Source organism: Hyperolius riggenbachi, chromosome 12, assembly GCF_040937935.1.
Source record: "Hyperolius riggenbachi isolate aHypRig1 chromosome 12, aHypRig1.pri, whole genome shotgun sequence".
NCBI lineage: Eukaryota > Metazoa > Chordata > Amphibia > Anura > Hyperoliidae > Hyperolius > Hyperolius riggenbachi.
The window spans coordinates 240959441-240984859 of NC_090657.1; the positions used below are offsets into that span (position 1 = coordinate 240959441).

Sequence of the window (25419 nt, forward strand, 5' to 3'; positions counted from 1 at the left end):
CCTGGCTGGCTGCTGGTGCGCTGTGTGCCCGCCGTTGCTCTAGAGCAGGGGTAGGGAGCCTATGGCTCGGGAGGCAGATGTGGCTGTTTTAATGGCTGCATCTGGCTCACATACAAATCAGTAGAGGTGATTCACTAAGCTACACGGCTCACGCAGCGCAACTTAGTGTTGCAAAATGTTCAAAGTAGGCATGCTACTGCTGTAGCATTCACCACTAACTTACTAACGTTACCCCAAAACGATCAGCGGCTCCAATTATCCCACTCTGGACCCTGTCTGTGGGACAAGATCCCTGCACTTTGATTGGCCCAATAGGCTGCTTGTCACTTGACAGGCAACCTATTGGGCCAAAGTGTGGGGATCTAGTCCTACAAAGTGAATCAACCCCCCAGTCAGCTAGCTAATTGTACAAGCTGTTAGTCGGTATTTCTCCTGTCTGGCTCTCGGGGAAATTGCTGATGTTGCTGAAACCCAAGAGAAGTTGAAGCCGTATCTGACACATTTACGCTGCCCGGTGGATCAACTTTATACACATCATCATGGCAACAGGGACGTGAGCCCTACTGTCCCAGTTTGAAACATATTGTATGGCTCTCACGGAATTACATTTTAAAATATGTGGCGTTTATGGCTCTCAGACAAAAAGGTTCCGGACCCCTGCTCTAGACACACCGCTCCACATTGTATCCCATGCGTTCCATGTCTGCGCGTCACAGGAAGTGATGAAACCGGCAGGGCCTGTGACGCGCAGACGTGGAACGCATGGAATACAAAGTGGAGCGGTGTCTCTGGAGCAACGGCCGGCACACAGCGCACCAGGAGCCAGCCAGACGGCCAACGATCGGGGTAGAGCCCATTAAAACTGACATGTGAGTTCTATCAAAATTGTAATAAATGTATAGTATGGTTTTACACTATGGAGGATTTTATACTTTGAGGTGAAAGGTAAATCAAGATTGCTCTACAGTTTGTAAGACATTTTGGATTGGAGAGTCCGTGGCAGGGGGAGGCCTCGATTGCCCCGCAGGTGCTGATCACCCTATCTAATAAAGGGTCACATCTTAAGGACGAGTGCTCCATCTTCAGGGTGTGGTGGAGGTGGCTCACTTAGCAAGGCATATCTGTGTCGTGGACTTTTTGAAGAGATCTCCAAGGGATAATCTGATTTCATATGTGATTGAAACTGTTATCTGTAGAGTGCCCTCTATTTCATCTGTGCACCGCATGAACACGCTGTTATAGTAGTTCTAGCGCAGTGCCATACATGTATACTTTCTATCCTTTGAGACCACTGTTCAGTGTAGGCCTTCTTCTGGGTATGGTGGACAGCCAAGATGGTGGAACGCTCAGGGTGGAAGCAATCGCAGAGAAATAAGGCGTTTACACATAAATAAGGGACACCTCTGCATTCCGGCACAGGATGGTCAGCACAAGACCGACTGATAGCAGCAAAGGGTTTGAAGTTCGGACAAAGGACCACAAAGGCCACTCTGTACGAGTCAGCTGGCCACGAATAGCATCAAGTCATACAGATGAACACGGGAGTCGGCCTCCCTGGCAGGGTTTCTGGCGACAAGAACACGCAACACGTCCACACACACACACGACGATGTACATTTATCCGTTTCCACCCAAGGCAGCTTCGAGACGGAGGTCTGTGGTGTGACGTCCACCATTTTACCCCCTTATCTGAGGCGGGAGGGCGTGCAGGTGTCAGCAGCAGCACATTGCATAGAATGGTCCGAGTCTATGCCGGACGGGCGTCACCACTTCATGTCCACCCGTGTGGCGTTCTGGGCGGTAGGAACAAATTTGGTATGTAGCATGTCCCGGGATTTCTGAGATTCGGCGCCCTCCAGCCACGTGGCGTACAGCTCCTGTATGTGCGGGTTACTCTCCGGGCTCTGGACTGGCACGTGGGTATATAGGGCCTCCATCTCCTGCAGCTCCCCCCGCTCCGGCTTCCCATCCGTCGTCTGCGCCTGGCCTTTTCCGTTCAGACAGCCTGAAGAAGAGGAATACACAATGTAAAGCCTTACAGAAGAACACCTGTAATCACGGGGGAAAAAGTTAGATACTTACCACAGGAGAGGAAAACCGCTGGAGGTAGCAGCGGCTTCCCTGATCCACAGAACCAGTCCATTGCCGGCCAGGTCCCGCTTCATTTTTGCGGCCGCGCTCCTCTCCACGTTCAAGTGCAGCCGCACTACGCAGGTGCCAGGGAATACGCGCCTGCACAGTAGCACGAAGCCGCTCGTGCAGAGCGCAAAAAGCTGTGCCCAAGTGGCTCTGTGGGGGGCGTACTTTGCACCTGCGCAGTACAGAGGTCAGCGTGGCTGCAAGCAATCTTCAACATCAGTGTAGAGGATTGTTTAGAGGGTGCCAGCTCAGTGCAGGAGATCTGGGAAGGCTCTTGACCATACAGGGGCTTCCCCTTTCTAAGGTAAGTAACTTTTTTATTAATTATCCTGATGACAGGTCCGCTTTAATATATAAAAGTAAGGGAAATACGATGGGATTGCTTTTAGTCTGCTAAGTGATGGTCGATGAGATGGCAGCAATTTCAGTTTGCACGGAAATAGTTATGCAGCTTCGGAATGGATCCAATGCGCTTCTGGTCTGCTTTGATTGGCCAAATTCCAGGCGTTATTAGCAGCCTGCTGACTATCGCTAGAGAGGACAATGTTCATATAGACGATATGGGGGTGGGAAGAGGACCTCGGAGCTGTTTATCACATGACTATGCCTAACAGAATGCCTGCTGCTACACTGAACCAGCCCCATCCACACCTTCTAGCTCTGCCACAGGATTGGTTTTTACAGTAAATCTTTATTGAACAAACTGAACGCTGAATGACAGAGCTGCTGAGCTCAATCTGTTATAGTAAGAGCAGAGAAAGGCTTCAATCAGGTAATATTGGTTGTTGAAGCCCTTTGGGAAGGTTATACAACCCCCATTGTGTCTAGGAAGAGGAATAAAATAATCGCTCCCCAACTGTCCCTCTTTGGGAGCCCTGTCCTTCTGTCCATCTCTCACCCTCATTTGTCCCTCTTTCAGGACTGATGTGCAGATCTGTGTAAATATATGTATTTTTCTACTGAAAATTGTTTGACTAAACTTTATTCCCATTCTTTAAAGAGAGTCTGAAGTGTCCCATATCACCTCCTTTTTTTAATTCAGAGTCGCCTTGAGCAGTAATGGCAAAGATGATTTGCCCCCCACAAATCCCGGAGCAAAATTCCACGACTTTAAAAGTTGCAGATTTTGCTGCCGGTGGGAGAGGCAGAGCTTTGTGCTGTAGCTCTGTCTCTAGTCCACTCAATCACCGCTGATCGCTGCCTCTCCCTGCCCCTCTCAGTGAAAGAAGACTGAGAGGGGCGGGGAGAAGCGGAGATCAGCGGTGAGTGACTGGACTGTAGACCGAGCTACAGCCCAAAGCTCTGCCTCCTCCAGGAAGTACGGGAGGATTTTGCTCCAGCGATTTCGGGGGGGGGGGGGGGGGGGGACACTAAAGGACTAAGCAATTAGCCCTGCCCCTCAGAAGACTGTGCCCCGCCTACAGAGCAGCGGCCCTGAAGGACAATTGGCGGCAGCCTCAGGTTAGACACCCACCTCCGGGGCAGGCCAGGACCTCCACAAAGTGGTAGTGGAACTTCCCCTTGCGCAGCTTCAGCACCATGTTCTGGATGTTCCGGAATCCGTAAGCCGCGGCAAAACGCAATACTGTTTCCCCATCTTTCTCTAGGCACACCTCCAGGAAGTCTTTGTTTCTGTGGACAAGAGAGTATGAATGAAACATTCAGCGACCGTCCCTACTTGTTCAAATGTCCAAAATGGGCAGTAAAAAAAAAATGTATTTATTGAGGGGGCACTAGGAGGAAGTCCACTATCTGGAGCCCAATCAGATTTTGCCCACCTTCTTTACATGTGAAAGGTGAATAAGTATTTTACATTCGGTTCACTGTATGGGGGAGGGAGGAGGGCACCACTAGACACCAGAGATCAATGTATGGGGGAGGGGGCCCTAGACACCAGGATTCACTGTATGGGGGAGGGGGGAGGGCACCACTAGACACCAGGGATCACTGTAAGGGGAGGGAGGAGAGCATCACTAGACACCAGGGATCACCATATGGGGGAGGGGGCACTAGACACCAGGGATCACTGTATGTGGAGAGCACCACTAGACACCAGGGATCACCATATGGGGGAGGCGGGCACTAGACACCAGGGATAACTGTATGTGGAGGGCACCACTAGACACCAGGGATCACCGTATGGGGAGGGGGGGGAGGGCACAACTAGACACCAGAGATCACTGTATGAGGGAGGGAGAACCACTAGATGTCAGGGATTACTGTACAGGGAAACAAGAGGGGGTAACACTAGACACCAGGGATCACTGTATGGGGGGAGGCACCATTAAACACCAGGGAACACTGTATGGGGAAGGAAGGGTGGGTACCACTAAACACCAGGGATCACTGTATAGGCAGGTAGGGGGTCCACAGACTAAAGAGGGAACAGTATAGGGACAACTGTATAGGGTGGGGGGCAAACTGGCGACAAGCCGCGTGCGTTGCTAAAGATGTGGCAGAGGCGTGACTTAGAGTCCCACTTTCCTGCCTCAAAAAGTTGGGAGGTATGAATAAGCAATGGGGAAGAGTTTTCGTATCTTATCCATGGAATAGGACTCGTTCTGGGGGTGGAGGGATAAAATGTTGGAATCTTTTTGTTTTTATATCACAAGTTTCAGTCGTTCCTCACTTCAGAGTTTTGTACGTAATCTCTTGGACATCCATATCGAACAGCTCCTTGGCGGCGTGCCGGAAAACATGCGCTAGGTAGCCGTCAGAGCTGGTGCCTTCATGGCGGACAGACTCGCAGCTCTCTCCTCCGAAGCTGTAAGAGAAGAGGAAAGCCAAGGCCCGTATTAGAGGAGGTGAGGGGGGAGATCACGCCATATAAATCTGCTGACACTCGCGCTGTATAAAAACATATCAGCTGATTAACACACACATAAGAGGAAACGTAAACAGCTCAATAAAGTACAGCACGCCATGGAACAAATAACTTTTATATCAAAAAGGGAACTGTAAACTAAAACACACAAACTCTCTTAAAGGAAACCTAAATGCGTACGCATTGCACCCGTAATGCGTAAAAATGTATTTGTTAATGTCCGCGATAGCTTCACGCACTAGCGGGAATGCGTAAAAAAGGTACGCATGGCGGCCAGCCGACTCTGTCGGAAAAAACGAAACTAGCTGGCAGTGGGGGACCGGAAGAGCCATGAGTGACTGCGAGGGCACAGGATGGCTGCATGGGGCTGGTAGAAGCAGAACTAGCTGGCGGCGGGGGGACTGGAGCAGCAGTGAGTGACTACGAGGGCACAGGATGGCTGCATGGGGCTGGTAGAAGCAGAACTAGCTGGTGGCGGGGGACCGGAAGAGCCATGAGTGACTGCGAGGGCACAGGATGGCTGCATGGGGCTGGTAGAAGCAGAACTAGCTGGTGGCGGGGGACTGGAGCAGCAGTGAGTGACTACGAGGGCACAGGATGGCTGCATGGGGCTGGTAGAAGCAGAACTAGCTGGTGGCGGGGGACTGGAGCAGCAGTGAGTGACTGCGAGGGCACAGGATGGCTGCAGGAGCTGGTAGAAGCAGAACTAGCTGGTGGTGGGGGCACGGAGGAGGCATGAGTGACTGCGAGGGCACAGGATGGCTGCATGGGGCTGGTAGAAGCAGAACTAGCTGGTGGTGGGGGACTGGAGCAGCAGTGAGTGACTACGAGGGCACAGGATGGCTGCATGGGGCTGGTAGAAGCAGAACTAGCTGCCGGCGGGGGACTGGAGCAGCAGTGAGTGACTATGAGGGCACAGGCCGGCTGTAGGGGGCTGGTAGAAGCAGAACTTGCTGGCGGCGGGGGACTGGAGGCTCTGTGGGTGACTGCGAGGGCACAGGATGGCTGCATGGGGCTGGTAGAAGCAGAACTAGCTGGTGGCGGGGGACCGGAAGAGCCATGAGTGACTGCGAGGGCACAGGATGGCTGCATGGGGCTGGTAGAAGCAGAACTAGCTGGTGGCGGGGGACTGGAGCAGCAGTGAGTGACTACGAGGGCACAGGATGGCTGCATGGGGCTGGTGGAAGCAGAACTAGCTGACAGCGGGGGACTGGAGCAGCAGTGAGTGACTACGAGGGCACAGGATGGCTTCAGGGGGCTGGTAGAAGCAGAACTAGCTGGCGGCAGGGGACTGGAGCAGCAGTGAGTGCCTACGAGGGCACAGGATGGCTGCAGGGGGCTGGTAGAAGCAGAACTAGCTGGTGGCGGGGGACTGGAGCAGCAGTGAGTGACTACGAGGGTACAGGATGGCTGCAGGGGGCTGGTAGAAGCAGAACTAGCTGGTGGCGGGGACTGGAGCAGCAGTGAGTGACTACGAGGGCACAGGATGGCTGCATGGGGCTGGTAGAAGCAGAACTAGCTGGCGGCAGGGGACTGGAGCAGCAGTGAGTGACTGCGAGGGCACAGGATGGCTGCATGGGGCTAGTAGAAGCAGAACTAGCTGGTGGCGGGGGACTGGAGCAGCAGTGAGTGACTACGAGGGCACAGGATGGCTGCATGGGGCTGGTAGAAGCAGAACTAGCTGGTGGCGGGGGACCGGAAGAGCCATGAGTGACTGCGAGGGCACAGGATGGCTGCATGGGGCTGGTAGAAGCAGAACTAGCTGGTGGCGGGGGACTGGAGCAGCAGTGAGTGACTACGAGGGCACAGGATGGCTGCATGGGGCTGGTGGAAGCAGAACTAGCTGACAGCGGGGGACTGGAGCAGCAGTGAGTGACTACGAGGGCACAGGATGGCTGCATGGGGCTGGTAGAAGCAGAACTAGCTGGTGGCGGGGGACTGGAGCAGCAGTGAGTGACTACGAGGGCACAGGATGGCTGCATGAGGCTGGTAGAAGCAGAACTAGTGGGCAGCGGGGGACTGGAGCAGCAGTGAGTGACTACGAGGGCACAGGATGGCTGCATGGGGCTGGTAGAAGCAGAACTAGCTGGCGGCGGGGGACTGGAGCAGCAGTGAGTGACTACGAGGGCAAAGGATGGCTGCATGGGGCTGGTAGAAGCAGAACTAGCTGGTGGCGGGGGACTGGAGCAGCAGTGAGTGACTACGAGGGCACAGGATGGCTGCATGGGGCTGGTAGAAGCAGAACTAGCTGGCAGCGGGGGATCAGAGGAGCCATGAGTGACTGCGAGGGCACAGGATGGCTGCATGGGGCTGGTAGAAGCAGAACTAGCTGGTGGCGGGGGACTGGAGCAGCAGTGAGTGACTACGAGGGCACGGGATGGCTGCATGGGGCTGGTAGAAGCAGAACTAGCTGGTGGCGGGGGACTGGAGCAGCAGTGAGTGACTACGAGGGCACAGGATGGCTGCATGGGGCTGGTAGAAGCAGAACTAGCTGGTGGCGGGGACTGGAGCAGCAGTGAGTGACTGCGAGGGCACGGGACGGCTGCATGGGGCTGGTAGAAGCAGAACTAGCTGGCGGCGGGGGACTGGAGCAGCAGTGAGTGACTACGAGGGCACAGGATGGCTGCAGGGGGCTGGTAGAAGCAGAACTAGCTGGTGGCGGGGGACTGGAGCAGCAGTGAGTGACTACGAGGGCACAGGATGGCTGCATGGGGCTGGTAGAAGCAGAACTAGCTGGCAGCGGGGGAGCAGAGGATTAGTGAGTGACTACGAGGGCACGGGATGGCTGCATGGGGCTGGTAGAAGCAGAACTAGCTGGTGGCGGGGGACTGGAGCAGCAGTGAGTGACTACGAGGGCACAGGATGGCTGCATGGGGCTGGTAGAAGCAGAACTAGCTGGCGGCGGGGGACTGGAGCAGCAGTGAGTGACTGCGAGGGCACGGGACGGCTGCATGGGGCTGGTAGAAGCAGAACTAGCTGGCGGCGGGGGACTGGAGCAGCAGTGAGTGACTGCGAGGGCACAGGATGGCTGCATGGGGCTGGTAGAAGCAGAACTAGCTGGAGGCGGGGGACTGGAGCAGCAGTGAGTGACTACGAGGGCACAGGATGGCTGCATGGGGCTGGTAGAAGCAGAACTAGCTGGCAGCGGGGGAGCAGAGGATTAGTGAGTGACTACGAGGGCACAGGATGGCTGCAGGGGCCTGGTAGAAGCAGAACTAGCTGGCAGCGGGGGATCAGAGGAGCCATGAGTGACTGCGAGGGCAGGGGATGGCTGCAGGGGGCTGGTAGATGCCCCAGGTAAGTGAAACTTTTTTTTTTGGTTTAGGTTTCCATTAAGAGAGCATTAAGGTAAAAGTGACAGGCTCTGTCTTAATGAAGAAGGACTGGGGGGTTGGAGTTAGGTACACTGACCATTGGGGGACACAGGAAAAGCAATTGGTTGTTGCTGGGTCCCCCTATGTGGTCAGTGTAATGATTGGCTGTTCCTGTAACCCCTTACATGGTCAGTAATGGGGTTAAATACTTACCTGATCTGGTGTCTTGTCCAGGCGGGTGCTCACTCCACCCACACTCCACCCCCCCCCCCCCCCCCCCATCCCGGCAAATGAGCAATTTTATTTCAAAACCGACTCCATGACACCAGCTCCCATAAACAGAATCCCGACTGATTTGCGGTGCATTTGTATTTTGGCTGATTGCAGTCGGGAGGAACAGAACAGCCTCAGGCCAGTTTCAGACTGCAGATTGGCATTAGTGTTGCGGTCCGGGGAACGCACCGCCAAGAACAGGACTTCAGGTATTAGCGTGTTGGTACGCGGTAATCCCCCTCCCCCCCAGTTGCCGGCCAGGCAGGAAGTGACGCCCTCTTCCTGCGGCCGCAGTGATCATGTGCGCGGAAGCGTATTGCTAAAAAAATAAAAAATAAAAAAAAAAACTGCAGCGGGCACTTTAACCACTTGAGGACCTAGCCTTTACCCCCCCTTAAGGGGGGGGGGCACCTCAAAGCCTCCCTCCGCGCCGACATTCTCCCCCTCCCTCTTCTCCCTCCCTGCCCGAGAGATCGGAGGCTGCACAGGAACGGATCTTTCCTGTGCAGCCTCTAATAGGCTCCCCGCTGTCATGTGACAGCGATCCCTGGCCGCTGATTGGCCGGGGATCGCTGATCTACTACAACGCTGCTACTGTAGCAGCGTTGGATTATTTCCGCTTGTGTTTACATTTAGCCTGCGAGCCGCGATCGGCGGCCCGCAGGCTATTCACGGAGCCCCCCGCCATGAATTGACAGGAAGCTCGCGCGAGCGGCTGCTTCCTGATTAATTAGCCTGCAGCCGGCGACGCAGTACTGGTCGCTGGTCCTGCAGCTGCCACTTTGCCCACGTGCGTTATGAGTGCGCGGTCGGCAAGTGGTTAATAACCCTGCTTCGTCATAGACTTACAGTCCACTGCAGGTTGACGCAGAACCGCACGGTAACTTAGATGTGCCCTCGCTTCAGGGATGCGGCAAAGACAACACTTCTGTCGCATCACGCCACGTTGGTATGAAAGTCCCCATAGACTTTCATTGCCCTGCAGTGGGGTGCAGTAAAAATACCGCACTGTCCTGGTTAGAAAGGGCCCTCAGGCTGTCCTGCTGAACTCCAGTCCTCCCCCTGCCAAGTCCCTCCCCCTGCGGCAAATCTATCCCTTAGACAGCAGGAGCTCGCCAGTGCTCGCTCTGGTCCTCCAAGCTCCGCACAGGCGCAGCACCCTCTTAGCAATTCTGAAGTGTAATATTGTCTACATCTCAAGCTGTAATGGATTGTCTGTATGCACGATTGCCTATGGCTGTTCTGTTTTTTGTTTGTTCTGTTGACAATGCCATGCGAGTTGCAAAATACTCTGGGTACGACAGCGATAGTATTCTGTGAATAAAGCTGAATCTGATATGGACATCAGCCTGTGATATCGGAATTCGTGGTAAAAATGGACAATGCATTTGGGCATTTTTAACATACGGTTTTTAAGTCGTGTGGTTTACCAAAGGGGTTGTTATCAACTATTACTGTACTCAGGCAAGGATATTCAGTGGTTTTACACTCGTAGGCCGTTCTACAGCTAATAGAGTGGCGTCAATTCACCAGAGCTTACCGAACTATTCATAACATGGGCGGTAATTTACCTCCTGTGATAACTCAAGATAGCAATTCTCCAGAAATATCGACAGGTCGAAATTTGTGCAAAATTCATACGATAAATGGTCAGTAGTTACTTTTCTCAAAATCACAATTCACCAGGGAAAAAAGGGGGTGTGACCATTCGTTATTTTAGATCTATTTATCTCCTGCATGTACCTGGCAATATCTGTTTTTTCTCACAGCTGCTGCAGCTCACTCTGCAGCTAGTTTACTATCAGCACACAGTAACAGCCTATACTGTACATATTTCAGGCACCAGAGAGCAGCACACACTGCAGCTAGTTTACTAGCAGCACACAGTAACAGCCTATACTGTACATATTTCAGGCACCAGAGAGCAGCACACACTGCAGCTAGTTTACTAGCAGCACACAGTAACAGCCTATACTGTACATATTTCAGGCACCAGAGAGCAGCACACACTGCAGCTAGTTTACTAGCAGCACACAGTAACAGCCTATACTGTACATATTTCAGGCACCAGAGAGCAGCTCACACTGCAGCTAGTTTACTATCAGCACACAGTAACAGCTTATACTGTACATATTTCAGGCACCAGAGAGCAGCACACACTGCAGCTAGTTTACTAGCAGCACACAGTAACAGCTTATACTGTACATACTGGAGGCAGCAGAGAGCAGCACACACTGCAGCTGGTTTACTAGCAGCACACAGTAACAGCCTATACTGTACATATTTCAGGCACCAGAGAGCAGCACACACTGCAGCTAGTTTACTAGCAGCACACAGTAACAGCCTATACTGTACATATTTCAGGCACCAGAGAGCAGCACACACTGCAGCTAGTTTACTAGCAGCACACAGTAACAGCTTATACTGTACATACTGGAGGCAGCAGAGAGCAGCACACACTGCAGCTAGTTTACTAGCAGCACACAGTAACAGCCTATACTGTACATATTTCAGGCACCAGAGAGCAGCACACTCTGCAGCTAGTTTACTAGCAGCACACAGTAACAGCCTATACTGTACATATTTCAGGCACCAGAGAGCAGCACACACTGCAGCTAGTTTACTAGCAGCACACAGTAACAGCCTATACTGTACATATTTCAGGCACCAGAGAGCAGCTCACTCTGCAGCTAGTTTACTAGCAGCACACAGTAACAGCTTATACTGTACATATTTCAGGCACCAGAGAGCGGCACACACTGCAGCTAGTTTACTATCAGCACACAGTAACAGCCTATACTGTACATATTTCAGGCACCAGAGAGCAGCACACACTGCAGCTAGTTTACTAGCAGCACACAGTAACAGCTTATACTGTACATATTTCAGGCACCAGAGAGCAGCACACACTGCAGCTAGTTTACTAGCAGCACACAGTAACAGCTTATACTGTACATATTTCAGGCACCAGAGAGCAGCACACACTGCAGCTAGTTTACTAGCAGCACACAGTAACAGCTTATACTGTACATATTTCAGGCACCAGAGAGCAGCTCACGCTGCAGCTAGTTTACTAGCAGCACACAGTAATAGCTTATACTGTACATACTGGAGGCAGCAGAGGGCAGCCCAGTTACAATATTAAGCAATAATAAGTGGATGGGTGAAACGAAAAAGGAATTTGGATACATTTTCATTGGGAGGGAGCGCGAAAATGTATCCAAATACCTCCTCCGCTTCACCCATCCACTTAATATTGTAAATGCTTAATATAGCTTACTATGCAGAACGGAGGGAGGGATTTGTAATGGAAGGAGAGGGTAAAAAAACAGGGAGGGAAACCCTCTGCGGTCACGTGCTAGTAATAAGCTCCTCCTCCTACCCACAATCCTTTACTTCCAGCATCCAGAGAGGCAAAGTATCGCGTGCAAATCAACACCGCATAACTACCGGCTGTTTATCATCCACATCGCACCATTATCGCCTGCTACCGAACACTCCTCTCTATCCTCGCACAGTGGTGAATTGCAACATAAAAAAAAATAAAAAAAATAAAATACCGCATGAGGTAAAATACAGACCTTTTATCACTTACTAACTCTCCTCTGGTGAATTGAAGACAGTGTCTAAATTTTCCCAACCTTCTATTTTGATAGTAAATCGTGAAGAAGGTTCCGCGCACAAGTCAGGTTTAAAAGGAACTTGCTTATTTATTGTCCCATCACACTCCAATACAGCATCTGACCGTCATCACTAACGTTGTTTCGTGGGCCTGATCGGTCCCCTTTGTCAAGGCATAGGGCAGACAGAAATCATACTTATGAATAAATAAGTTCTTTAAACCTGGCTTCTGTGCGGAGCCTTCATGATTTACTGTTACTTGCCAATGGGTTCCAACAGCCCCAGCTGTGCGATTCTGAGGATCGGGGGTTCTTATATTTTGAGCCTCAAAACGCAGCGCGGTCAGAAAGACACACCTGCTCCCTCAGACATACACCGCTGAGCTAAAATCCCTCCAGGGACCATGGAGGCAGAGCTGTCTGCACAGAGGTCACACAATGGCGTTACCACCTGCCTGTCCACAAACACTAGGAGGAAATGAACCAGGGTTTTCTTTTGATAAACAGCAGTTTTCAGAAGTTATTGAGGTAAAAACAACTTGAGGACACAAGAGCTTTTTCCTGCTCTCTGAAGAGATTGACCTCAGAACAGACAGAACAAGGTAAGAATCTGGTTTCTGACACATTCCAACAACACAAATCACTTACACATTCTCTAGGGGAGATTCTTCAATTTCTTTGACAGAGATGTTTCTCTGTTCCATTATCTGCAAGACTTCACCTAAAAACCAAAAAGTTAGTGAGTATGAATTGCAGCTCAATGCCGGCACCCCAGTCAACTGCCTAATAGGCCTAATGCTAGGTACACACCATACAATTTTCTGTTATGCTGGGTACAATCGTTACGTTTTTCCGTGCGATAGATGAATCAGATAGATAAAATCCATCATGTCCAATATTGCTCCCGATCATTTCTGCACTCGATTTCTCATAGAGTGCAGTATTGTGCTGCAAAAACAATCAGGTCGGAGAATCGCACGAAAAAACGCAATGTGTGTACCCAGCATAAGTTCTACATACCAGATAGATAATTTACAACATGTTGGAAATTATCTAAAGCCCAATCTACACGATACGATGCTTTGTATGATTCGATTACAATTCTATTTACGATCCGATTAAATCCAACACGTCCGATAGGGATTCGATTCAATTCAATTTGCCATTTCAAAACATGGTAAATCGAATTGAATCGAATCCCGATCGGACGTCGGATTTAATAGAATTGTAAATAGAATCGTACAAAGAATTGTATCGTAGATTGGGCTTAAACCATCTATCTGCCAAGCAATTAGGCATTGTTCTATTCAGCAGGAGATAACCAGAAAACAATGCACCAGAGATAATCACCAGTCTCTACCAGTACTTTACAGATAATAATTAACAGAAAATTGTATGGTGTGTACTAGGCATTAAGCAAAAAACACTTTTATGTGGCATGATCCAACCGGTGGCCATCTTGCAGCCCAACCCAGAAGTAGGCCATTTATTTATTGTATTTATAAAGCGCCAACATATTATGCAGCGCTTGTATCTTGAACCAAAAGTAATCAGTTTAAATGCAGCCATACATCTAGAGATTGATTCAATCAACAAAGCAATCAACTTCAGTATGGTTGATTAAAAAGTCGATGTACTAGTGCCCCACACACTGCAAGCGATATCCTATGCAAATCACCTTCAGTAACTGATCTGACCAATGTTGCGTCTCCATGCGCTTTAATAACTTGAACAGTGGCTGATTCCTGTGCAATTGACCGATGTCTAGCATCCTCCTCGATTGACTAAGCTGGTCGATTTGTCATGATATCAGCCACTTTTCACCGATTGGGCATACTGGAGCAGGGCTTGGTACAAAAATCATCCGACTCCTCAGTTTATTGAAACCACCGACTCCAGGTACCCCCCACAGCCCTGTACTGGAGCACACCATTTATTATATTTCGATCTTGCAGCCTTGAGCCAGAAGGTGGCCATCTTATAGCTTCAGCCTGATCCCAAACATCTTGTGGCCCGAACCAGAAAGTGAACAGCTTGCATCTTGAACCTGATCCCAACAATCATGTGGCCTGATCCAGATGGTGGCCATCTTATGGCTCAAAGCAAAGGCCAACCATCTTGCAGCCTTACCCAGAAGACGGCCAACTTATAGCTTGAACCAAAACTCAGCCATCTTGTGGCCTGACCAAAAAGGTGGTCATCTTATAGCTGGAACCAAAAATCTGACTATCTTGTGACTAGAGATATATTGTTCTTCTGAAATTATCTGAAGAGAATTCACAGAGAGGCATGCAACACAACCAGGTCTCATTTTTGCTTCCTACGTAGGCTAAAACAGGAAGTGAAACAAGATAACACGATTGCAACTGACCAGAGGTTTCTTATTCTTATTATAGGAGGATTTGTGCTGAACTGAAGAAATACATCTGATGACGTCTCACAAACTCATGAATCGGAGTCGAGGAGTCAGATGATTTTTGAACCAAATTCAGACTGAGGAGTCTTTTGGGTACCTGGAGTCGGAGGTTTCATAAAAATGAGAAGTCGGGTGATTTTTGTACTGACTCCACAGCCCTGATCGTTCAGCTGCTGACCAGTCTAGGTTTACGTCTGATGACTGCTTGTGTCCAGGTGAACTGATAGTTTGTGGTTAATCAGAGCAATCAGGCAGGTTTAAACATTTATTTTAAGTAGTCATCATTGGGAAACCAGTGTGTACCAGTCTAGAGCTCCAAAATGGCTAAAATGGTCCTGGAAGAGCTCAATAACTCTCAAAAAGGAGCTTTAAATGGTATATGAAACACCTTGTCAAACTTTCCTTCCAGGACAGAGCAGAACCAACCTGCAGCCATATTGTTCTTGACATCAGTCTTTGACTGTACCTTCAAGTGAGACAATGACAGTAGCCAGTGAGGGATCTTACCTGAAGTCAACACACAGTCTACATCTCGGCAGTTGTACAGCTCTGTGTAAAAGTCTTCTCTGAGGGCCTCCATCTTGCGGTCGTAGCATGGAGCCACCGTGAGGTGGAAGATTTTGTCAGGGGACAAGTTCTGTGAAAGAGAAACAGAATGTGTTTTCAGGAGTTTGTCTTGGAATGTGTAGGCAGAAAAACAAAAAAAAAACCAAAACCCTCACAAAGTTTGTGCTGACCTTGTGTGAAGCAAAGTATCCTTTCACTAGAGATCCCATTATCTGCTGAGGAGACTTCGCTGTGCAGATGTGGGGGGTCACTGTGTCGCCCAACACCCGCTCTGCATACTGGACCCAACCTGTGAATAGACCAAAACTGCACTTTAGTATGTGGTTACACAGAACTGGACTTCTCAGTATGTGGCCATGAAGATTGCCGCTCAGAGGAGGAACCTGGTCTACAAAAAGGCCTTGTTAACATTATAAATCGGCATGGCTATTGCAAGCGCTGAGCCATTTATGGGGCGAAAGCTCATTTCTAGGCGCTTTTGTGTAGGGATTTTTTTTCACTTCCTGACGTTAGTCAGGAAGTGAACTCTTTGCCCCGGGAATGAATAAATACAATCTATTTATTCATTAACCCCCTCTGGCGGTATGATTTCCAGATTTTAGGGTCTTTTTTAAAAATGTTTCAGACCCTAAAATCAGGGGGGGAAAAAAAAATCATGCAGCCAGAACGCCAGCAGCAGCCCCAGCTCTCACTCACCTCCCTGGGCTCCAGCGCTGCACTTGTACCTCTGTCCTCCGGGTGGTGCTGTAACTCTTTGGTGAGACCAATGATGGTGATCTCACCAGAGTGTTTCAGAGGCTCAGAGGACAGGAAGGAGAATGGCTACTGACGGCTGGATCCCCCGGGGAGGTGGGTAGAAGGTCCCTCTACGGGCTATACTCTGCATAGAGCTCCCGGCAGCTAGCCCCAGCTTAGCTCAGGATTACCGCCAGGGCTCAGAAAATGGCTTTTCAAAATTTTTGTCAAGCCAAAAATAAAAAAAAAATAATAATAACAAAATGGTAATGTGTGTGGCCACCTTAGCAGTAACATTTGTTTTTTTCCCCTAACATACACAAAGGTCCCTGAATAGCCAGAATTGTGAGTATTTAGGGATCTCAGCAGTGCCCCCGGGTCTCTGCGGTTGGCATGAGCTGCGATTGACGGGTTTGCTGAATTTAGCTGTGTCATGGTTTAGTCAGCAGAGCAGCCTCCCCGGTGAGAGATCAGGGCGTTTATAGTAACAGCAAACAGCAGGTTTCTATCACATCAGCACTTTCACTTCTGCTCCAGGAAACTGGATGCTTTTGTTGTTGCTGTGAATGTTATTATGCTGCTACGTCCTGCCAAGCAGCTCACAGAACAACCCGAGGGAGCAGAGGAACAAAACCAACAGTTTTGTTACAAAAATTTGCCATAAAACTGCTCTGTAGTTTGTTTTTTAAATACCAAAACAAAGTATCATATTTTTCATATTATATGATGCACTTTTTCTCCCCAAAAATTGAGGGGGGGGGGGGGGAAAGTCAGTGCATCCTATAGTCAGAATATTACAATGTAGACCGGCGCCCCTCACAAGTATATGCGGTAGCTGCAAGTTTGGTCTAGCAGTTGTATGCAAGAAGAGGAGCTGTAACCCAGCATTAACCTTCTTCCCAATCAGTAGCTGAACCCCCTTTCCCACGGAAGGTCTTTATCATCTTTTCAGAAATATATAATCAGGGGGCGCTGTATGGCCGATATTGTGGTGAAACCCCTCCCACCGTGTGATGTCATGACCATGGCCCTGACAGTTTCCTGTCTGTGAACCTGCATTGAGGGAAACAACATTTCTTGACTTTTTTTTTTTTTCTCTCTTTTATCAACTACTCACTTTGGAATGTCTTGATTTATCCTGAGCAGCGAGTAGTATACATGAGAAGGGCTTTGATTTGATGCCAATATATGCAGCTCTGTTTGAACGTAGGACTGATAATTGGTCTCACCTGGACAAGCCGATGCGAACATGGGGAAGGCGCGTTCATCCTGCGTCTGCCGCCGGAACCTCAAGAGGAATTCTTTCTGCGTTTCCAGAATGCTGAAGTCTGCGGCGATGGTCGTGTCGAGCACATGGTGGACGCCTGGAGACGGACAAGAGACATCAGCCTGCAGCTCTGTAATATGGAGTCCTGCCTGAGAGGAGGTCATGATCCCCACTGATAGAGGACCAAACGCTTAGTGAGCTGGAGATCACTGGGAGAACATCGGTAAACCTGCTAACCTGGCCTGGAGTTATTCAAATATGTGACAAATACACCACTACAAGGCCTCATGCTAAAAGGACCACCATCGCTAAAGAAATGTAAAATACATGTAAATACATAAGAAGTACATTTCTTCCAGAGTAAAATGAGCCATAAATGACTTTTCTCCTATGTTGCTGTCACTTAAAGTAGGTAGTAGAATTCCGACAACACTGGCAGGTTTTGGTATAGTCCATCTATTCATGGGGGATGCTCAGCATGGCCTTTATTTTACATAAAGACACTCCCTGAAAAAGGATTTATATAAAGACTAGCTGATGGCCCGGTGTTGCTCGGGTATGCATTTGGCTGGTGTTGGCTCCACCCTCTTTTTCTAATCCTAACACACAATTACTCAATGACAAAGTTTGTGAGCTTGGCGGTCTTTTGTTTCATTTCAATGCAAATTATTGATGCCAATCTGATTGGCTGTTTGTGGCGCCACCCCTTTTCTGAGTTTAAACCCCAGTCACGCAATGACCAACTGTACCAGGATTGAGACTTGTGCTATTAACAGTGCAAGAAGGGCAGCAATTAAATATTCCCCTTGAAAACCAATAGGTGAATTTTAATTGGCTTTTGTAGGCTCCACCCACCTTTCTGAATATTAATCCCAGTCACCCAGTGACCAACTGTGCAAAGGTTTGAGAACCCTGCCATTAACAGTGTAAGAATGGCTGCAGTTTATATTTTCCCAGTGAAATGTGTATTTGTCTCCACCCACTGATGACCTGGCGTTGCCCGATTATGTATTTCGCTGCGCTCACTTTTTCTAACCCTAATACACAATTAATAATTTAATCAATTACCAAGTTTGTGAGCTTTGTGGTCTTTGGTATCAATAATTTGCATTGAAATGAAATAAATCTGATTGGCTGTTTGTGGCTCGAGTAACAAACAACCAAACTTTCCCATTTATAATATTAGTAGGATGTTGGCCAGCCTCCCTGCTCACCGTACACTTTAGCAGTAGTGCTTTTGAAAATAAAGAAAACCCTGAGAGAATCCCCCATGAGGAGACGGGCTAGTCCAAAACCTGTCAGCTCTGCCAGATTTCTACTACTGTCTGTAAGTGACAGCAGCTTAGGAGAAAAGTAATTTATGGCTCGTTTTACTCCGGAAGACACATACTTTGTATTTGTATGCGTTTACATGTACTAATTCAATTTTACAAATTTTCTCGACAGTAGTCCTTTAAAAAAGGATAACTGAAGTGAGCGTGATATGGGGGCTGCCATATTTATTTTCATTTAAGCTAGACCAGTTGCCTGGCTGTCCTGCTGATCCTCTGCCCCTAATACATTTAGCCATAGCCCCTGAACAAGCATGCAGCAGATCAGGCGTTCCTGACATTATTGTCAGATCAGACAAGATTAGCTGCATGCTTGTTTCTGGTGTGATTCAGACACTACTGCAGCCAAATAGATCAGCAGGATTGCCAGGCAACTGGTATTGTGTAAAAGGAAATAAATATGGCAGCCTCCATATACCTCTCACTTTGGTTGTCCTTTAACGGAGTATCTGAAACGGACTGGTGCGCCTCCTCCCCCTTTCACTGATCTTGTATCTGGCAGGGTTTGGCACTCTGAGACACTTCTGCAATGGCATTTATAGGCAATATGTGTGGATGAGCTTCCTACTGCATCTTGGGTGTTACCCTCATAAATGGCACAAAGCACACTGTATACCACAAGGAACAAGTCACTGCAAAAACTTCAGCATCTTAGTAAGGAGAAATGGCTTCACCACAAGCTCACCCGAAGCCAGTGGATAAAACTATATACACGCACGTTAGATAAAAGTAACCGGGGATGGACGATCCCCATCTGCAAAGGATGTGATGCACAACACTTCTGTATACCATTATACTGCAGCAATACAGTCTGCCACTCAGTCTGTGCGGAGGGACAGTGCGGGTGTACTGGGGTTATCCGTGGTTCATGATCTAATGAGATTTGCGCACACGGGCTCATATGCAATTCACGTTATCAACTGAGTTTTCTCAGAGGAAATCATTTACTTTATGGCCAGTGTCGCCCCGCCCCCTCAGCATGATGGCCAGCATAGCCCCGCCCCTCAGCATGGCCAGTGTAGCCCCGCCCCTTCCCTCAGCATGGCCAATGTAGCCCCACCCCCCTCAGCATGGCCAGAAGTAATGCAACTTCCACATGGTCTAAAAGATACATCTGGCAATGTACAAAACCCCAGATCTACTTCCCTGGGGCTTCCTCCAGTCTGTGTCCCTCGCTGAAGCTCCGCCCCATGCTGGTGCTCCGGGGTCCCCTCTGACTCTGCCAGGTCGGTGGCCTCTGCACATTTGCGAGGTCACGCACCTGGTCGGGAGCATCCTGCTACGGAGGGGACCCCGGCATAGGCTTCCAAGGGCTGGAGGAAACCCCAGGTAAGTAAATCTGTTTTTTTACATTGCCAGATGTATCCTTTAAAGGACAACTGAAGTGAGAAGAATGTGGAGGCTGCTATATTTATTTCCTGTTAAACAATACCAGTTGCCTGGCTGCCCTGCTGATTTATTTGGCTGCAGTAGTGTCTGAGTCACACCAGAAACAAGCATGCAGCTGATCCTGTTAGATCTGTCAAAGGTCAGAAAACAGCTGATCTGCTGCATGCTTGTTCAGGGGCAATGGCTAAAACTATTAGAAGCAGAGGGTCAGCCAGGCTGCCAAGCAACTGGTATTGCTTAAAGAACAAGCGACACCCATGCTAACCTAGAAATACAAACACATATATAAGTAGATAAATACTACCTCTACTTACATAACAGATGTATTGTGCTATCCACGTAATGATTCCTGTGAATTTTATAAAGGAAAAGCAGAAAATCCTATTCTAGGCAGTGGCCATCTTGCCAAGCTAATGCTGACATCATATCCTCCCTGACTTGTTTTCCCCTCCTCCCTTCTCTTGCTCATTGTGTATTCATTAGCTGCCCTCCTGCCAGAGTCTTCAGACACTCCCACTGAGGTGTATACTAGGAACTGCACTGTCTTATCCTCCAATCACTGATTCACCTCAGCCTTGCTTGTAAACACAAGTAATCAGAGGGTGTTTCTGATAAGCAGCTAGGCAGGGAAATAAATGGAAGAGGAGGAATAGATTATAGATAAAAAGAACTCCCAGCATTCAACTCTTTGGCACTGTTTGGCACTAGGGCCAGTGCTCCTAAAGTATGTGATAACTACAAACCATAACAGCAGAAAAAGTTCTGCAAGTTTTGAATGCAGGATTAGCATCTTTATCACTTAATACACTCAGACCAGTTGCTGTTGAAATTTGATTGATTTTTATGGTGACGATACCGCTTTAAAAGAGAATAAATATGGCAGCCTCCATATCCCTTTCACTTCAGGTGTCCTTTAAAAACATTAAAAAACAAACAAACAAAAACCAGCCAAGTCATTATGAACAAGGGAACTCCGACTTTTACCGGTCATTGCAAATTGGCCAATCAAAACTGACAGGAAGTGCAATTGCTGCATACAATTTGCCACAATTAAGCCAGAATGAATAGCTTGTCAATGTTCATCTCTGATGATCAGCATTGCCTGCATGTGACACAGCGCTGCCATGACGCTCCGCAGCTTACCCAGACTCTTGAGGAAGCCGCACAGCTTCCTGGCCGCCTCGCAGACGGACAGCCGGAACTTGACAGCGATGTAAGGCACGGACTGCGGGCTGACGGACGCCACCACCAGCCTATGGAGGGACGGATCGCATCTCTGCAAGTCAAGCAAACAGTTACTGGGGCCACAGAGGGGGGAGGGGGAGGAGCTCCGGACACGAGCTGCAGTACCTTGTTCAGGCTCAGGACCTTAAACAGCTCCTGCTGGTTCTGGGCGAAGATGCGGGCCCCTTCCTCTGACGTCACGCAGTTCCCACACGCCAGGCAGTCGCTCAGGAAGATCCGTGAATCCGCCAGACGGTGAAATTCACTCTTCTGGGGAGACATATACAAAGCGCATAAATAAATACACGGCTTTCCCCATCAATCGCAGCCCAAACTGCTACCCCTTCCTAACCACATATGCAAGTTACTGCTATACCACATGCAAGCTTTCAAGAGGACATTCCCAGAGGGGTCAATCTAACACCTATTACATGAATCGCCAAATTGCATCCTGGGAATAAATGATGGTCTTAGAGAGTCCAGTCATTTATTGTCACTGGCTTTAGAACTCTCGGTAAACAAACATTCTGCAGAGCTGCACCTGCCAGCAGTAAAGATATCACCACCTGTGATGAATTTCAGAATGTAAATCAGGAAGAGGAAAGGTTTTACAATGGCCAAAACACTGACTAAATCATTCTTACTACAAACTTGGGGAAAAAAAAAATAAAAAAAAATATATAATAATAATAATAATAATAATAATATTAAGAAGAAGAAGAAGAAGGTGCTCAGAACAGGTTTACCTGGCTATATCCTGGCTGCCTAATTGTGTATTGACTACTTGTAAGATGGCATAGCATTTGCTGGAAGCAACTGCAGGGTCTAACACTACCTTACTGCTGTTCCCTGCAGCAGTCGGCCCTCCCAGAGTACTTTGCATCTGGACAGGTGCGCCGCATGTGGGCATCCTTGTGCCACCTTTCTTGGAGGTGGCGGTCTGCGCCTGCCCCTCCCTCTCCTATACTTTTGGTGTTGTCACTCCCAGGACATGCATAACCTTGCGGTGCCTTCATGCAGTGCCCCTGTTAAAATGCACTATATTTTGCCTGGGCCAAGTCCTGCTCGGAACAGCAGTGAGTTGGTTTTAGAGCAGGGATGTCAAACCCAAAAAACCCATAGAGGGCCGAGGTCCTCACACATTTTTTTAAACAGCTCTAATGAATGGATGGGTCTGGATCAGGAAAGGTGTTGTCCATCAGGCAGAACGCATTCCTCTCTATCAGTCCATCCTAAACACTGGCATGGATCTGGCCCTTCCAGGCCTGGAGTTCCACAATTGTATTTTACACCGTGCACATTCTGGTAGGCAGATGCTTTCGGAAAATACCATGCCATTTTCATTAGTCAATAGATTTCCAGAAATGGAATGGCCGCTCCTATGAAATAGACAGCAAGTTCTGCCACTCTGGCCAGAAAGGCGACATGATGCTGCTGTGCACTGGTAGCACAATGTTATGTACAGACACAGAACGGGACGGAGATGGACTCAGCTAGAGGAACTTTCACTTCACTTGCATTAAAGTCCATTTCCAGAACTTACATTATTTCTAGCTAATTGAATGTGGCACCATTATAGTTACCCTCATCTATAGAGTCACGTGACACCCCGCTCATCCAGTTAGAATCCAAAAGCACCTCTGCCATTCGGACACTGATCAGCGCAGTTGTATCCCCTTCCCACATATCCATCCCAAGATCCTCTGCATCGCCCCACAGCAACATCCTCACTGGAACCTCTGTGGCTCACATAAGTATAACGAGGGGTTGGGGGGTGGAGAAGGGGAGAGAGAGGGCACCACATTTAAGTTCATTGGGGTAAAGGAGGAGAAGGTAAAGTAATGCCAGGCTTAAAGCAGAACTCTAACTTTATTTGTGGTGAGTTTTTAGCTATGTGACACAAAAAACAAAACATAAACCACCCCTTGAACCGCAGTGCTGCACACTGTTTGATGCAGTTATAGGCCACCGATGTACTTTCACTAATGCCCACAATCAACTAGATTGTCCACTTCTGATTTTAGGCCAAAACTAATTCAGAAATGAGTCGGGCGTGTTTTGTAGCATCAAATCGCCAACAGAATCTATCAGAGTGATCAAATCAAATGGGGAATAAATAAATAAAATGTGTGAATGGCCCTCTTTGAAAACTTTCTAGGGTAGAGTTAGGATAGAGGAAAAGGGAAATTTGTCCAAGCCCGCCACAGGTGCAGGGATGACCATAGCCTCTGGGGCAGGGAGGACCATAGCCTCTGGGGCAGGGAGGACCATAGCCTCTGGGGCAGGGAGGACCATAGCCTCTGGGGCAGGGAGGACCATAGCCTCTGGGGCAGGGAGGACCATAGCCTCTGGGGCAGGGAGGACCATAGCCTCTGGGGCAGGGAGGACCATAGCCTCTGGGGCAGGGAGGACCATAGCCTCTGGGGCAGGGAGGACCATAGCCTCTGGGGCAGGGAGGACCATAGCCTCTGGGGCAGGGAGGACCATAGCCTCTGGGGCAGGGAGGACCATAGCCTCTGGGGCAGGGAGGACCATAGCATCTGGGGCAGAGATGACCATAGTCTCTGGGGCAGGGATGACCATACAACAGAATCTATCAGAGTGATCAAATCAAATGGGGAATAAATAAATAAATAAAATGTGTGAATGGCCCTCTTTGAAAACTTTCTAGGGTAGAGTTAGGATAGAGGAAAAGGGAAATTTGTCCAAGCCCGCCACAGGTGCAGGGAGGACCATAGCCTCTGGGGCAGGGAGGACCATAGCCTCTGGGGCAGGGAGGACCATAGCCTCTGGGGCAGGGAGGACCATAGCCTCTGGGGCAGGGAGGACCATAGCCTCTGGGGCAGGGAGGACCATAGCATCTGGGGCAGAGATGACCATAGCCTCTGGGGCAGGGATGACCATACAACAGAATCTATCAGAGTGATCAAATCAAATGGGGAATAAATAAATAAATAAAATGTGTGAATGGCCCTCTTTGAAAACTTTCTAGGGTAGAGTTAGGATAGAGGAAAAGGGAAATTTGTCCAAGCCCGCCACAGGTGCAGGGAGGACCATAGCCTCTGGGGCAGGAAGGACCATAGCCTCTGGGGCAGGGAGGACCATAGCCTCTGGGGCAGGGAGGACCATAGCCTCTGGGGCAGGGAGGACCATAGCCTCTGGGGCAGGGAGGACCATAGCCTCTGGGGCAGGGAGGACCATAGCCTCTGGGGCAGGGAGGACCATAGCCTCTGGGGCAGGGAGGACCATAGCCTCTGGGGCAGGGAGGACCATAGCCTCTGGGGCAGGGAGGACCATAGCCTCTGGGGCAGGGAGGACCATAGCCTCTGGGGCAGGGAGGACCATAGCCTCTGGGGCAGGGAGGACCATAGCCTCTGGGGCAGGGAGGACCATAGCCTCTGGGGCAGGGAGGACCATAGCCTCTGGGGCAGGGAGGACCATAGCCTCTGGGGCAGGGAGGACCATAGCCTCTGGGGCAGGGAGGACCATAGCCTCTGAGGCAGGGAGGACCATAGCCTCTGGGGCAGGGAGGACCATAGCCTCTGGGGCAGGGAGGACCATAGCCTCTGGGGCAGGGAGGACCATAGCCTCTGGGGCAGGGAGGACCATAGCCTCTGGGGCAGGGAGGACCATAGCCTCTGGGGCAGGGAGGACCATAGCCTCTGGGGCAGGGAGGACCATAGCCTCTGGGGCAGGGAGGACCATAGCCTCTGGGGCAGGGAGGACCATAGCCTCTGGGGCAGGGAGGACCATAGCCTCTGGGGCAGGGAGGACCATAGCCTCTGGGGCAGGGAGGACCATAGCCTCTGGGGCAGGGAGGACCATAGCCTCTGGGGCAGGGAGGACCATAGCCTCTGGGGCAGGGAGGACCATAGCCTCTGGGGCAGGGAGGACCATAGCCTCTGGGGCAGGGAGGACCATAGCCTCTGGGGCAGGGAGGACCATAGCCTCTGGGGCAGGGAGGACCATAGCCTCTGGGGCAGGGAGGACCATAGCCTCTGGGGCAGGGAGGACCATAGCCTCTGGGGCAGGGAGGACCATAGCCTCTGGGGCAGGGAGGACCATAGCCTCTGGGGCAGGGATGACCATACAACAGAATCTATCAGAGTGATCAAATCAAATGGGGAATAAATAAATAAATAAAATGTGTGAATGGCCCTCTTTGAAAACTTTCTAGGGTAGAGTTAGGATAGAGGAAAAGGGAAATTTGTCCAAGCCCGCCACAGGTGCAGGGAGGACCATAGCCTCTGGGGCAGGGAGGACCATAGCCTCTGGGGCAGGGAGGACCATAGCCTCTGGGGCAGGGAGGACCATAGCCTC

General features: G+C 49.8%; 1 protein-coding gene across 1 annotated transcript in view; it reads right to left on the reverse strand.

Annotated features, from left to right (window-relative positions):
- Positions 1–1602: 1602 nt before the first annotated feature.
- Positions 1603–25419, reverse strand: part of NARF (nuclear prelamin A recognition factor) — a 48913-nt gene continuing 25096 nt past the window's right edge. The window contains exons 3-11 of the mRNA XM_068264369.1: positions 21226–21369; positions 21019–21151; positions 17118–17252; positions 15324–15442; positions 15094–15223; positions 12819–12891; positions 4769–4903; positions 3614–3771; positions 1603–2005 (exon numbers count right to left, since the gene is read on the reverse strand). Coding sequence (XP_068120470.1) covers positions 1764–2005; positions 3614–3771; positions 4769–4903; positions 12819–12891; positions 15094–15223; positions 15324–15442; positions 17118–17252; positions 21019–21151; positions 21226–21369 — 1269 coding nt within the window. The 3' untranslated portion in view covers positions 1603–1763. The remainder of the gene's footprint in view (positions 2006–3613; positions 3772–4768; positions 4904–12818; positions 12892–15093; positions 15224–15323; positions 15443–17117; positions 17253–21018; positions 21152–21225; positions 21370–25419) is intronic.